General features: G+C 37.0%; 1 protein-coding gene across 1 annotated transcript in view; it reads left to right on the top strand.

The window, feature by feature from the left end:
- Positions 1–15,255, top strand: part of LOC112926655 (uncharacterized) — a 473,369-nt gene that overhangs the window by 58,562 nt on the left and 399,552 nt on the right. The window contains exons 3-4 of the mRNA XM_072751264.1: positions 3,881–3,990; positions 5,395–5,490. Coding sequence (XP_072607365.1) covers positions 3,881–3,990; positions 5,395–5,490 — 206 coding nt within the window. The remainder of the gene's footprint in view (positions 1–3,880; positions 3,991–5,394; positions 5,491–15,255) is intronic.

Here is a 15,255-nt window from a genome sequence, read left to right as displayed (position 1 = left end):
ATGGTGAAATTTGGTCAGAGCCATGGAAGGAAGTGACCCTCAGAAAGAGAACACAGCTGTACAGGGTGGGTAGCTGGTTCCAGTGTGGGCAGTACTGTCGATGCTCTTATCAGTATCATTATTGTGCTGCTGGAAAGGTTTGGGGCATTAGCTAGGGGCTGACTAGAACTCCTGAATCAGAAAATCATTTCGATTTTCAGCAGATTATGAGTATGCAGATTTAGGTAGGTGGTGAGTTTTCTGAAGACAAGAACATCAAAGTCTGACCCCAGTGAGGTCTGTGCATGGAATTCAGGTGACTTTGAATGTATGAGAAGTAAGAGTGTAGTTGGGCCAGCTGGCCTTTATGGTTGGTATTGTTTTCATATGTAAAACAGTCGATATGGACTAGTAAATCATTCATTACTAAGTATTCCTCAAATTAAAAAACATATTTTAGGGGTGTCTGGATGGCTTAATCAGTTAAGTGACCAGCCCTTGGTTTGGGCTCAGGTCATGATTTCAGGATTGTGAGATTGAGCCCTGAGCTGGGCTCTGTGCTGTAGGAAGTCTTTTAAAGATTCTCTCCCACTCCCTCCTGTCTCCCTCCATGCACTCCCACATGTGTGTGCTCTCTCTCCTTTCTCTCAAATAAATAAATAAATAACATCTTTAAAAAGGAAGAAAAATTTTAACTCCGATATTCCAGGCTGTCAATGTTATCTAGCTCCACACATTTAAAAATTAATGTTTTAAAGCCTGTAAATTTCTATAAGCTTTCTGAGGGAATATTAATATGATGCTGCCAGTTCAAAAACATTTGTGCTTAAACAAGCATTATGAATGAGATTGCACTACACATGCCAATGGAAAATATCGTTCAGAAATAATTTCCAGGAAACATTTAACTTCTTTTGATAAATCGGACGGCTTTTTTTTTCATGGATGTTAAGAATCGTGCAGTTACTTCTTTTTTTAATTTTAGCTACCCAAGAGCTCAGAACTTAATTCACAGCTCAGTTTTTCTAAGCACGAGGTAGCTTATGACATTTATATTTATCTTCAAAATGTCTCCTTGTTTTTTTTTTTGTCTCCTTGTTTTTAAAGTTTATTCTGATTATTCTTTTTTCCCGAGCCTGAATTTTTTTTTATATTGACTATTTTTTTTCTCTTTTTAAAATATATTTATGTAAGTCAGCACCAGCTTTTGTGGAAAATGGGGGAATAAATGATTCATGTATAAAACAGGAAGAGACAATCTACTTTTATCACATCATTACTCCTCCCCCTTGCCCCCCCCCGCCCCCGCCCAAGGCCAAATATTTGTGAAGAACAGCAACTGAATGCTGTGGAACTCCCACACCTGTGTGTGCAGGTGTCCATGCAGACTGTCAGATCTGGAGGCAGGGCTGTGCTGGCCTCAGGTGATAAATGGGTCATGAAAGAAGGCAAGGGTGCTTCCACTTATTGCCTTTTGATTACTAAAATTCAAAACCAAAGGCCCCGTTGCATCTAAAGTTTTCATCTAGTAAGTTTTAGAAGATAGTTATATAATTAAATGAGCCTAAGACAGACCCTCCAGGAACTTCCAGAGTTATTATATACTTTCCTTCAGAGATGGGATATATTATTACTTTAGTTGGGGCCTCATTTATGTGTGAGTTATTTTGGGTTAGATGCCACTAATTTTACCTCATAGCATGATAGACTGTTGAAAGCTGAAGATCAGAAGACAGAGAAACAAGGAATATTGTGTTGGTTTGCTAAATTTAGCCCGAGTTGGATCCAGGGCATCTCGGGTTGTGAACCACTCTCTGACCTGCCCTTGGTTCTCTTGTAACACTTTGAAACCTAGAGCTTCTTTAACTTTATTATGGCCTTTGAATTAGGATTAACTCGGCAGGCTGGAAGAAGAGAAAAAAAAAGCCAGTACAGTGCTTTCTGAGTGAAGCCTTCATATGGACTTTTTTACTCAAAACGTTATAATAGTTTTACCAAACATCTGAGTACCTCTTAATCCAAATAGTTGCTCATGGATTAAGTTTATGACTCATTTATGTAAATGAGTCAACTGGGTCTGAGTTCTGGATATTTAAAATTAAAAAATATGGTTTTATGAAATTATCATTATTATTATTACTATGGTCAGGAAAAGTTGGGGACATTTATAAATAACTGGATTTGTCATTGGATAGAAATAGCAGAACACTGGTAATATAGGACTAAATAAAATATTATAAGACTAAATCATTTATAATTGTGAATATGTACACATACATTTTATGTGTGTGTGTGTATTTAACCTTCAGATAGATAGTCTTTTTTTTTTTAGTCTGCACTCAAGAACTTTTAAGTTTAAATCAGAAAACTTTCCCTGGTTCTTACTAGCAGTTTGGCCCTAAGCAGAGTTCTTATATTTCTTTGTGCCTTAGTCTGTAAAATTAGAAAAATAATACCATGCATGGAACTATGAAGATTAACTGCAAACATATTTAGTATATATGGCACCACGCTTGGTACACAGTAGGTGCTCAATATGTTTGTTCTTTAGAGTGCTTGCTTTTGAAAATGGCTTTTCATTTAGATTTTCTGTTCTTCCCCCATGGGTTTTAATCATTGTTGATATTAGATTGAACCAAGGAAAATTTGCTACCACATAGACATTCACACTTGGGAAAACGAACACAAACAAGTAAAACATGTTTCATATTTTTATTCTCAAAAGCTTAGTAGTTTTATGTATATATATATTTTTTTTTCAGCAAATACTATGACACTGGGTTTGGAGGTAGGCGGTGTTCAGAGAGGTTTGGCATCTTTGCCAAACTAATATCCCTTTTGTTGTATATATGTATGCAAACCTGTACTTCTATCCCTATTGTAGACATACATATACAAAAATATGAGGTTACACTTCAACATGGTGAATCGTTGTGTCATGAAAAATGGCATGTCCAATAAGTTCCATTTTTGAGTGAGGAGAAAGATACTGGTGTGGTGGGGAAAGGAAGATTGAAGCGAGTAGGGCTGGGCCTTGGCCTTGAATAATGATCACTTGGGCTGGAATATTAGGAGAGGTATGTGAAGGGAAGAAAATATGTCAATACTTTGGGGATAAAGAATATATATGACATAGATTTGATGGGAAGAAAATTAGTTTAGAGATATTTGGTATTTTTGACCATTAAGTACTGAAGAGTGTAATGTTTTCAACTCTGTGCTCATTGTTGATGCCTTAAGGGGCTTTTGTAAACCCTCTTATGTATATTATATATTATATGTATATATAATATGTTATTTTAGCAATTGTTCCCTTCCCCTGTGAAGTTTTATAACCACAGGTATACTTTTATCTGTTTGTGTATTGTGTATTGTGTATAGGGCCCAAACCAATTGCATTAGCTATGATATTTTTCACCCCTCCCACCCAAGAACCAATTATCACCCCCTTATGGGTGATGCCAGCACTGCTAATAAAGCATGCTATAGTGGGGCCAACATATGAGGGGCCTTCCCTGTTCAATTGAAAACCTGTACCTTATTTTCCTTCAGGATTTCATTATTCTCTTCATAATTTTGGATTTCATTCTTGATAGCTTGAGTGACCCTTTGGATAGCTTATACCATAGGACATGGTGATCCTTCTTAATTTTCATTAACCTATACCTATTTTGAATCTTAGTTGTATAATCTCGGTTGTATATGTAGTGAGTGATGTGTATGTGGGGGCATGTGTGTCTGTGCGCACGCACACGCACATGTATAATATAAACGATGTATTTGTGTATAATATAAATAAATGGCAGGATTTGGATTGGAGGGAAAAATGGTTCAGTGGTCTTAAGATAACAGCTTTGCCTTCAGAGGAAGCATTACTGATCTAGATTCTTGTATTTTGTAGGATCCAGTACTACACCACCTACAGACAAGCGTACTGCATGGAACAACAGCCCGTCTACAAGTGCTGCCCTGGTTGGAGCCAGTGGGACAATGAACCTGGCTGCCTATGCTGTAAGTTATCATTCTTCCTGTCTAAGCCTGCCACTAGAAGTAATGGTTCCCCTGTTTTGGGCTTCAGTCATATCATGCCTGTCAAGTTTTAGGCTTCTTTAGAATCACCACAGATTCAGAGCAACTCTTTGGACTGAAAATTCATATTTGACATATGCAAAAAATGCACAAAAAGCTTTTCTGTTAAGCATTCCTAATGATAGGTCAGAGCTCAAAGCCCGTAGAACTGTTGCTTTATATTCTGTCTCTTTATTTAAAAGACAGTTTATTTAAAGCCAGACAGGTTACACCTTGACTTTTATCTCCCTTTTCTGTTTGCCCCTTCCCATATCATCAAATTTGTAATCCACAGTTGATTCAAAAGTCTAGAGGGAAATCACTGTACTAAATCTAAATGGGATTTCTCAACTTGTGCTTGTCATGATTAATTGCAGAACTCTGGAGGCAGTTTACTTTTTAAGATGAGGTATGCAGTCCTTTTACAAACCTCGAGTGAGGATATTCCAGAACCTTTGGAGTATGTTTGACAGCACTCAAGCAGCCACCCCAGTGACATTATATAGTTCATTCATGCCAGGAGAAATGGCTCTGTTTAGCTACTCCTTACTCCTTTCCCTATGTGTTTATGGTTATTGCAAAGTCACTTAAAATGCTTCAGTGTGTTGCAATCAATGCAGCACCACAGCACAACCATTCATCTCTCCTGCTATCCTATACCCTGGGGAGTTTGCAGGCATCCTGCTTCCTTCCCCACTGTGCTCTCTGCTCTTGAAATATCTTAGTGAAGTTGCCGCAGGCGTCCCATGTTAAGCAGGCTTAGTGTTGAGTGGTGCACCAAGGGTCAGGTGTATTTGCATGCTCTGTGAGGCCACTGCAGCTGGCTGGTTTAAGCTCAGTGAAAACATCTGCCCACAATGTCATCTCAACTATGCTATAAACTCCTGGAAATTAATGACTGTGAGATGAATGCTTTATATTGTTGATGACACCTGTCACACTCCTTTGCCTCTGGTAAGTATGAGTATTTCTCACTTGACTTTTAGATTGTTTTGGCCACATGATCATCTTCTCTATGGCATTTTTTAGACTAGCGCTATTCAGACTTGAAAGTGAATACGAATCGTATCCAGTTAAAACGTGGACTCTGATTCAGTAGGTCTGGGGGAGAGTCCGAGATCCTGCATTTGTGCAAACTTCTAGGTGATGTGGATGCTACTACATACAGAGTTCTACAGGGCTTTAAACAGCAAGGCCTTAACGATGAAAACATGGTGTCGTCTTGTCTTGGAGGGGCTGGTGGGAATTTCTAGATTGCATTTACATTAGCAATGTGCTAATGAGTATTTTCGTTTTCTCCTTCAACTGCAGTTTGTTCTCTTACCCTCCTTGTCTACCCTCATTTAGGCGGTGGGAACATGTTTCAATGGAAGGAGGTGCTCAGACCGTGAGGCCAGCAGAGCCAGTGTTCAGAGGGTTTTCAAGGCCCCCACTGTCAATATGGTGAGTAGCCAACAAGACTATTTTGTTATGATTTGGAGCTGTCTGCTTTGCTTTTAGGGCCAGCCAATTTTGTCGATTCAGACTAATGGCAGGGTTATCCCTCCAGGGACTGGTGAGCATTTAAAATGAGCCACTAAGCAAAAACCTACAACCTACAGTGTGCTCAGCATCACAAAATATGCTTTGCAGTTTAGTTTTAATTATTCACTATAAGAGTTCAAAGGGTAGCAGTAAGTACAAAATAGTCTGTTTTGTAAAGGAAATGGCAGCTTAATAAGAAAACCTCATTCTGACCTCAGATACTAAATCTTTAACAGAGCAATGGTTTGAAAGTGCTGGCATAGTATTTTTCTGTGAGGTATCTGTGGTTTGTGGATGAACAAAGTGGGGATTAACACACTTCCATGTGATGTGATATTTACTACTTTTGTGCCCTTTATTGAGAACAAACAAAATGAAAAACCCAACACTTGCTTAATTCTCAAAGTATCAAAACTTGGTAACCTAATTTTCAAGGTTGGAGCTCTATCAGCTGTCAGTTTTGGACATGTGCGTTTGAAATATTTCTTGTACAGCAAATTTTCCAAATGGCCAGTGATTTATCTTTTACTGCATCTGCCATGAGATCGGGTGCTTTCCAAAGGATTAGTTTTGACTTGATCATCTGATTCTAGTCTCCAGAGAATGTGAATGCATCTGCATTTATCTTTCCAGGGAAGAAAAAAAAAAACAACAAAATAAAACCTATCTTACGGAAGTGAAAGAAATAGGTGTAAAAAGCTAACAAAAATATTGTAGTCATTATCTTTTGTTGATGCCTTTGCCTTCTCTTATCTGTACTTGAATCTTTGTAAATGAAATTGGAAGTTGCTGAGAGCTCATCACTGGTGCCCATTTATCTCCTCTGCTCTTGGCATAAGGTTAAGGCTCACGTTTTTCATGGGTCACCTCGAAGCTATTCTTGCAAATTAATCCTGAGACTCTTTTCTGGGCTGTTTGGTTTTCTTTGTCTTTTTTTTTTTTTTTTCTTTTTGTTTTTTTAAAACAAATCTGTGAATTAACAAAAACTGATTTTCAACCACAATTTATTCTTTTACTATGGAACATTAGATTCTGAAACAAGGGTTGCTGTACTTTTAGGGCTCCAGTGTATATTTTTAACTGTTCTCATTGTTTTTCAGAAGCTAATAGAAATTATACATTGATCCATGATAACAAGTTATTTTCCTTTAAATAAGTTGTTTTAACAACATCTGTAACACTGGTTTCCTCATCTTGATCAATAGCTGTGATGGGCTAATTGCACATGTCATTGATTCATTAAGAATTTAAAAAATAATTCATTATTACTTTATTAATTCATTTGTTTCGGCAGAACAAATCTTATAAAACACCATGTCCCTGAGGAGAAAGGTAATTAAAGAGACATATGGTAATGATAATGACCTAGAAATTACACCTGGGTTAATTTATTCCTTGTTTTCTACATTAGTACTTGGATATTTTGATTATTTTAATCTCTTAACTTTTATATACTAAAGTAATTAAAATGCTTTCTGAAATTCAAGTTAGATTTTTTTATTTTTCAATTTTGAGTTGATGAGAATACTGGATTATCTTAAATGTAGGCAGAGTCAGTGGATTTTTTCCCCCACAGGTTTGTTGGAATGCTAAAAAAGTTCCGGAAGTTATGAGAGACCAACCATAAAAAATACCTTTGCAAAGCCTGCATTTCAATTTTTTGGCATTATTGTCCCTATGTGTTTATCTTTAGATTTTGACACATTTCTTCTCTCACTGTAGATCCGCTGTGTTGAATTTAAAAAGAAAAATAATGAACTCTGAGGGATATACAACCTAAAGTAGGAGTTCTGACATCTCCTACATGGTATCACATGTATCCAGCAACATGAGATATCATAAAGTATGTAGATTTAAAAGGATTTCATGGAGATGGATTTTGAAAACTTCCTAGGAAATCAAACATTTGGGTAAACAAGGGGAGACTCCAATTAAGAAGGAATGACATTAACTAGGTCTTTAGTGGATTAAACATGAAAATCAGCAAAGAATGCTTTTTAAAAGGAATGTAATTGTGAGGACATATACCCTATCAAGTGGGTTGAATATAGTGTGGTGGTACTGCCTATAACCTATCTCTTACTCAGCTGGACTTGTGTTCTGATGGTTGAGTACATGATCTTTGATGTGATTGACACTAGTTTTTCTATATCACAATGAAAATAACTTTAATGTTTTCAAATTATACAAACAATAATTCAAATGATAAAAAATTAATTCAAATTTTGAAAAACATGAAATTATAAAACATTATCATATATACAATAAAGTAAAAATGTAGTCCTATTGCCCTCAGGTCATTCTTTTATGTTTATTTATTAATAGTAATACACATATATGCAATTTTACATAAATGAGATTATATCCTATATATTGTTTGCTATGAATGCCCCCCCTTTTTTTAAAAAAAACTTTCTCCTTTCTTCTCCCTCTTCTCTTCCACCTTCTTTTCTCCTCCCCAGTAACAACCTGCTGAATCCTCTTTTCTATCTTTCTATTATCTATCTATTATGAATACGTGTGCTCACGTATTCATATACAAACAGCTGTATAAATAGTATAGAGGTACTGTACATTTTCAACCAACCATTTTTTAATGACCATTCATATTGTTTCCAAGTTTTTGACACAATAATATGGTACTTTATTTCTGTGGTACAGATTTTCAGAAGTAGAATTGTTAGGGTCAACAAATATGTGTATTTTTTATTTTAATGTACTTAAGTATCAAAATTTCATTTAAATTATTTGTAAAATTTTTGCGGGCCATGGTAATGACTTTACCAACTTATTTGGTTGGGATGGATTAAAATCTAGATAAATGCTAATTATTTACTTATTTTTTTGACATGTTAACAAAATAGGGAATCACTTGCATCTTCATTCAAAACCAGAGATATGAAAAATTAAAGTTTCTGGGATTGGATGGATTGGGCTTAGGATAGAGTAATGTTAACTTAATTAGAGATGTTTGAGGGAAAAAGTCTAGAAAATGAACCAGATGGCCTATTAAAAATGGAGAAAATAATCTAGTCCTGGAGAGAGAAGGGACATGCTAATAACTGAGAGAAATGCTTGAAGTTAATAATGATTCTAAAATTGCTGATGTACTTAACTCATTTGAAAAATCTGCCTCTAATAAGGAAAAATGAAGAAAATGAATTTGGACAATTAGGAAGTAATGAAGAGCTTTCTAAAATAGTTATTGATTAAAGGAATCAAAGGGAATACTTTGAAGATTTGAACACATGCAAATCAGGCTAGATAGATGGTGGTGGAGTTTTCTCTCTTTTTTAATTCTATGGGTCCAGACGGAACAACTTGGAGCTTCATTAACTGATTAATAACACACACAAAGTCACACCTTTTCTCCTCATTTATTCTGTCTTCCTTGTCTCTGGTCAGAAGTCAAGTTGAATCATAATGTGCCTAATGGTTGGATGCTAAGACTCTGAGGTCTTCTTGTCTCTTTTATTCATATATTAATTAATGAATTAATTAATTCTTCTAGTCAATCTTCTAGTTAGTAAATATTTATATACCATGCTCTGTGCAAGATACCGCAGCTACCAAAACAAATATGGTATCCTTAGTGTGGTGGGGAATAGAGAGACCAGGAAATCAGGGATTATAATGTAGCTCACAAGGGCTATGAAACAGTATGATTCTATCCTAGAACAAAACAGGGGCAGGTCCATCTATATCATGCCAGGCAATCAGAGAAGCTATTTCAGAAGAGTTAAAAATACAAAATACAACTCATTCTTAAAGATAAACAGAACATGAATATGAAATTGGGACATAGGATATAAAATATTTCCTGGACATATGAAAAGCACAGCAAATTCAAGAAATAATAATATAATAATAATAATAATAATAATAATGATAATAATAAATTATAATTATAATTATAATAATGGTAGTTTTCTTGGCTGCAATAAGAGATGTGTGCAGGATATGGCAAAAAGAAAAAAAAAAAAAGGGCCTTGTTTAGAGCCAGGGCAGCAATTCCTTAGCTTTTCTTGGTGCAGCCAAACCAGCTGTTTTGGAACTGGCTGCACAAGTTGCTAATTGATGGGGCTCTGCAGGGACTTTGCCTTCCCTAAATTTAGCATCTGAGCAGGCAGTTAGCATTTCTTTTCTTTTCTTTTTTTTAAAGATTTATTTATTTTTGCTTGAAAGAGAGAGGGAGAGAGAGAGAAAGAGAGAGAGAGAGAGACAGTGAGTGCTGGGGGGAGGGGCTGAGGGAGAGGAAGAGAGAGAATCTCAAACAGACTCCCTGCTGAGCACCCAGCCCAATGTGGGGCTGGATCCCCATGACCCAGAGATCATGACCTGAGCCAAAATCAAGTCAGATGCTTACCTGACTGAGGCACCCAGGTGCCCTGAGCATTTGGGATTTCTTGAGCTTACAACAGTATTCAGTGTTTCTCTACTCCTATGTCAGAGTCCCCAATGTCTCCATTACTTCCAAGTGTGATGTTTATGCACTTTAAAGATGCTGGAATCCTATTTGGAGACATGGAGAGCCTGCAGAAGTTCTGGAGTTGAGGTTGGTTTTCATTACTGACTTCTTATCTTGAAGAAGTCATTTTATGTCCCTGAGCTTTAATATTATCATTTGTAAAATGACATCTCACATTTTTAACCCCTTTCATGTACCAGACACCATTCTGAACAAATTATGTGGATTAAATTATTAATCCTTACAAGTCTATGAAGTGAGTGCTCTTATTTGCCCCATTTTTGTACCTGACAAAGAGATACAGACTTGTCCAAGGTCAAACAACCAGGAAGCAGGAGATATGGGATCCATATCCATGTGTTCTATCTTCAGAACCTGGAAGCTTAACCTTCAACTCATGGTCCCCTTATAAAAATACTTGACATAATTGCCTGTCTTCTAGGTTATTACTTGTGAGAGTCATATGTGATAATGCATGTGATCTGTAATTTGGAAAACGTTGTCCAAGCATTACTTCCTTTGGACTGCAAATTCTCTGAGTTTTTTTTTTTTTTTTTGAGAAGGAAGGAGAAGGGGCAGAGGGAGAGGGAGAGAAACATTCTTAAGCAGGCTCCATGCCCAGTGCAGAGCATGACTAGGGGCTTGATCTCACAACCCTGAGATCATGACCTGAGCTGATATCAAGAGTCAGATGTTTAACCAACTGAGCCACCCAGGTGCCCAGATTCTCTGAGAATCTTTAGAGAAAGTGCACGAAGTAAAGCAGAAAAGGCTCCTCTTGTTACTTTGCTTCCTATCCTGTGGGAAATCTGAGCAAACCCTAAGTATTGGATCACAGGTATGATTTAGAGTCAATCAGTAGGTTTCTCAAGGAGTCCAGTGAGCTCTCTGCATGATATATCTGTTCTATGTGAATAGGTGGTTGGACCAAAGGATTTTCAAAGTGATTTGTCTATAAAAGCATTTTGAATCTGGGAAGTAGCATAGGTTGGCATAGGTCCCCCTGCCCATTCATATGTTGCATTGTAGTTCAGAATGTGACTTTATGTGGAAATATGGATTTTGCAGATGTAATTAGTTAAGATACTGGGGTAGGGCAGTCCCCTAATCCAATATGACTGATGTCTTTATAAAAAGGGGAAACTTGAGGGCACCTGGGTGGCTCAGTCAGTTAAGCATCTGCCTTTGACTCACGTCAGGATCCTGGAGTCCTGGGATGGAGCCCAGCATTAGGCTCGCTGCTTGGCCGGAAGTCTGCTTCTCCTTCTCCCTCTGCTTGTGCCTGCTGCTCCCCCTGCTTGTGCTCTCTCTCTCTGTCAAATAAGCAAATAAAATATTTTTATTTTTTTAAAGATTTTATTTATTTATTTATGAGAGACACAGAGAGAGAGACACACACAGACATAGGCAGAGAGAGAAGCAGACTCCATGCAGGGAGCCCGACGCGGGACTCGATCCCGGGTCTCCAGGATCGCACCCTGGACCGAAGGTGGCACTAAACCGCTGAGCCACCCAGGCTGCCCCAAATAAAATATTTTTAAAAAGAGAGGCTGAAATTTGGGCACAGAGGCATGCACTTAAGAGAGCATCACGGGAAGATGTTCAGGCCGATGCATCCACAAGCAAAGGAAAGCCGAGGACTGATAGCAAACTACTAGAAGTTTTCCTTACAGCCCCCCAAAGGAAGCAGCCCTGCTGACAATTCATCTCAGACTTCTAGCTTCCAGAACTGTGAGACAATAAAATTCCGAGCCTTAAGCCTCAAAGTCTGTGGTACTTTGTTACAGCAGCTCTGGCAAAGTAATATAGGAAGTTTAGAAAACATTTCCTTTTTAACCACAGCTTCATTTCAGCAGTAGGCCTAGTAAAACAATGACAATGGAGAAAAAAAATGGCAGGAGGTTTATAAAAAGCAAATCATGCTAAGAAAACTTAATGGCTTATTTTAATTGAATTATAAAATTAGTGTGGGAAGGAGATTTAATTTGGAAAAAATGCAAAATCATTAATTGAACACACTTATTAATCTGCAGTCATAAATGAGCATTGTTAGGCAATCCTATGAAATGGAACAGGTTATATTATGGAGATAAATTGATATGTGTTCTTGACATGAGCTGACCGTGTAAAATCCAGTGTCCTTTTGTTTGCCACATAAAGATGCATTGAATTAGAGCCTTAAGCCCTCAAAAAGGTTCTAGCAGGTTTGTGTTAAGGTTAAGCAGAGTTTCTTCTGCTTTACATAATTTGGCAGAAAGATAGGGCCATATTGACAGGGATTGGGACAAGTGCAGTGGGGGGATGGGTAGACCATTTATGAGGAAAGTAAAGCATTAACTGTCTGACATCTTCTTGTGAGCCGACTAAAAGGGTTTTCTACTCTTTAGAATCCATGCAGAAAATTTACTGCCCTGGCACTGATTTGAAAACAGCAGCTTTAAAAGTGCTTTTATGAGTACACTCTTGCTGGTATGCCTTGCATGGCCAATGTTAGTAAACGTAAGATGCAATTTTAAAAAGGCTGCATGAGAATTGCCTGATATTGTGAATATGACAACCTTAGAGCAGAATGACCTAACGCTCTTGAGGCTTATATGATTCATGCTAAGAGTTTTATGCATGTGGGCTCATTTAATACAACAATCCTATAAGGTAAGTGCCATGAATAGTCCCCTATTAGAGATGACACCTCTGTAGGTAAAGGAAGGTTAAGTAACTTAGCTGAGATGCATGTAGTAACTGATGGGGCCAGGGTGTGGACTCAGGCATTCCAGTTCTCCAGTTTGTCTTTTCAACAACTGTGCGTGCTGTTTCTTTAAAGTGTATGTACTTTTTTATTTATGAAAAAAGTAGTTGATGTCCTATTTCTAAAAGGGACTTAATCTTTTTAGTGTTTAAGCCTGGTCAGGATACTGAGAAAACAATCTTCCTACAAAAAGTATGAGCTTAATGAGTCTCTTCAATTAAGACTTTGCTCATTAAATGTGCGTATGTATTGAGTGTTTCTGACCTGTGTAAGAAATATGTATCTCCACTATCAAAAAGTTTATATTCCAGTTATGGAGACAAGAAAACAAATCATTATAATATGATGAACAGTATTCTCAAAAACACACTAAAAGGGATGCAGAAATGAGGTCATGATGGGGAGTTGGACTTAGTAATTGTGGCAAATACAACTGTAGATTAATGCCATGCCACCCATTATTGCCAAGCTAAGTAATTTGGATTGCAAATCCTCAGATATGTAATGCCACTGAAGATTTTAAGAGGGGCATTTCATAGGCAAAGTGTGTCTTAAAGGTATAGCTACGTGTAGATATCTCAATTCCAGATTTCAAGATATACTATGGAGTTATAGGAATAAAAATAGTCTGATATTGGCACAACAATAGACGCGCATCAATGGAACAGGGTAGAGAGCTCAGAGATATACCCATACTCATATATGGTCACTTAATCTATGACAAAGGAGACAAGAATACAATGGGGAAAAGACAGTCTCTTCAACATACAGTAGGAGAACTGGACAGCTAGACACAGAAGAATGAAACTAGACCACTTTCTTATGCCATACACAAAAATAAACTTAAGATGATTTAAATATCTAAATATGAGCCCTGAAACCTTAAAACCCCTAAAAGAAGACATAGGCAGTAATCTCTTGGACATTGCCATTAGCAGCATATTTTTTGGATATGTCTCCTGAGGCAAGGGAAACAAAAGCAAAAATAAACTATTGGGACTACTTCAAAATAAAAGGCTTCTGCACAGTGAGGGAAATAATCAACAAGACTAAAAGGCAACCTGATGAATGGGAGAAGATATTAGCAAATCATATATCCAGTAAATGGAAAATATAAAAAATATATGAAGAACTTCTATAACTAAATGTCAAAAGCCAAACAATCTGATTAAAAAAGGGGCAGAGGATCTGAATAGGCACTTTTCCAAAGAAGATATACAGATGGCCAATAGAAGAGTTGCTCAACATCACCCATCAGGGAAATGCAAATCAAAACCACAATGAAATATGACCTTGTACAAGTCAGAATGGCTACTATAAAAATACAAGAAATAGTAGTGTTGGCAAAGATGTGGGGAAAACGGAACCTTTGTGCATTGTTGGTGGGAATGTAATTTTGTGCAGCCACTGTGGAAAACAGTGTGAAGCTTCCCTAAAAAATGAAAAATAGAAATAATCTGGTAATTCCACTATTCGATATTTAGCTAAAAAACAAAAACACTAAGTCAAAAGATGTGTGCACCTGAATGTATATTGCAGCATTATTTCCAACAGTCAAGATATGGAAGCAGCCCAAGTGTCCATTGATAGATGAATGAATAAAGAAGAGTGGTATATGTATACAATGGAATATTATTCAACCATAAAAATAATGAGATCTTGCCATTTTCAACAGCATGGATAGACCTAGAGGGCTAAGTGAAATAAATCAGAGACAGACAAATACCATGAAATTTAACTTAGATGTAGAATATAAAGAACAAAACAAAACAAAACAAAAAACCAGACACTCAAATACAGAGACAAACTGGTGGCTGCCAAAAGGAAGGCGGGTATGGGAATGGGTGAACTAAATGAAGGGGATTAAGAGGTACTGACTTCTAGTTATAAAATAAATCATGGAGATGAAAAGTACAATATAGGGAATATAATCAATAATACTGTAATAACGTTTTATGGTGACAGATGGTGACTATACTTATCATGGTGAGCATTGAGTAATAGAATTCTTTTTTTTAAGGTTTTATTTATTCATGAAAGACACACACACAGAGAGAGAGAGAGAGGAACAGACACAGGCAGAGGGAGAAGCAGGCTCCATGCAGGGAGCCTGACATGGGACCCAATCCCTGGACTCCAGGATCACACCCTGGGCTGAAGGCGGTGCTAAACCGCTGAGCCACCAGGGATGCCCATACATAGAATTCTTGAATCAATGTTGTACACCTTAAACTAGTATAATTTTGTATGTTAATTATACTTAAAAGACAAAAAAGTAAAGAGACAGCTACAAGATAGTGGAAAGAGGCTGAAAACTCAAAGGAAAAGAAAATGTTGTATCATTGAAATGGCCAAATCTTGTATGCACTCATTTCTTCTTTTTCATTTCTTGCTGCCATAAGTGGTTTGTTTCTTTAACTAATTAATTTTTTAAAAACATGAGACTAATTTATTCTAGCAGGCACAAGGT

The sequence above is a fragment of the Vulpes vulpes genome, chromosome 3, assembly GCF_048418805.1.
Source record: "Vulpes vulpes isolate BD-2025 chromosome 3, VulVul3, whole genome shotgun sequence".
Lineage (NCBI taxonomy): Eukaryota > Metazoa > Chordata > Mammalia > Carnivora > Canidae > Vulpes > Vulpes vulpes.
This window is presented reverse-complemented; position numbering and strand designations above follow the sequence as displayed.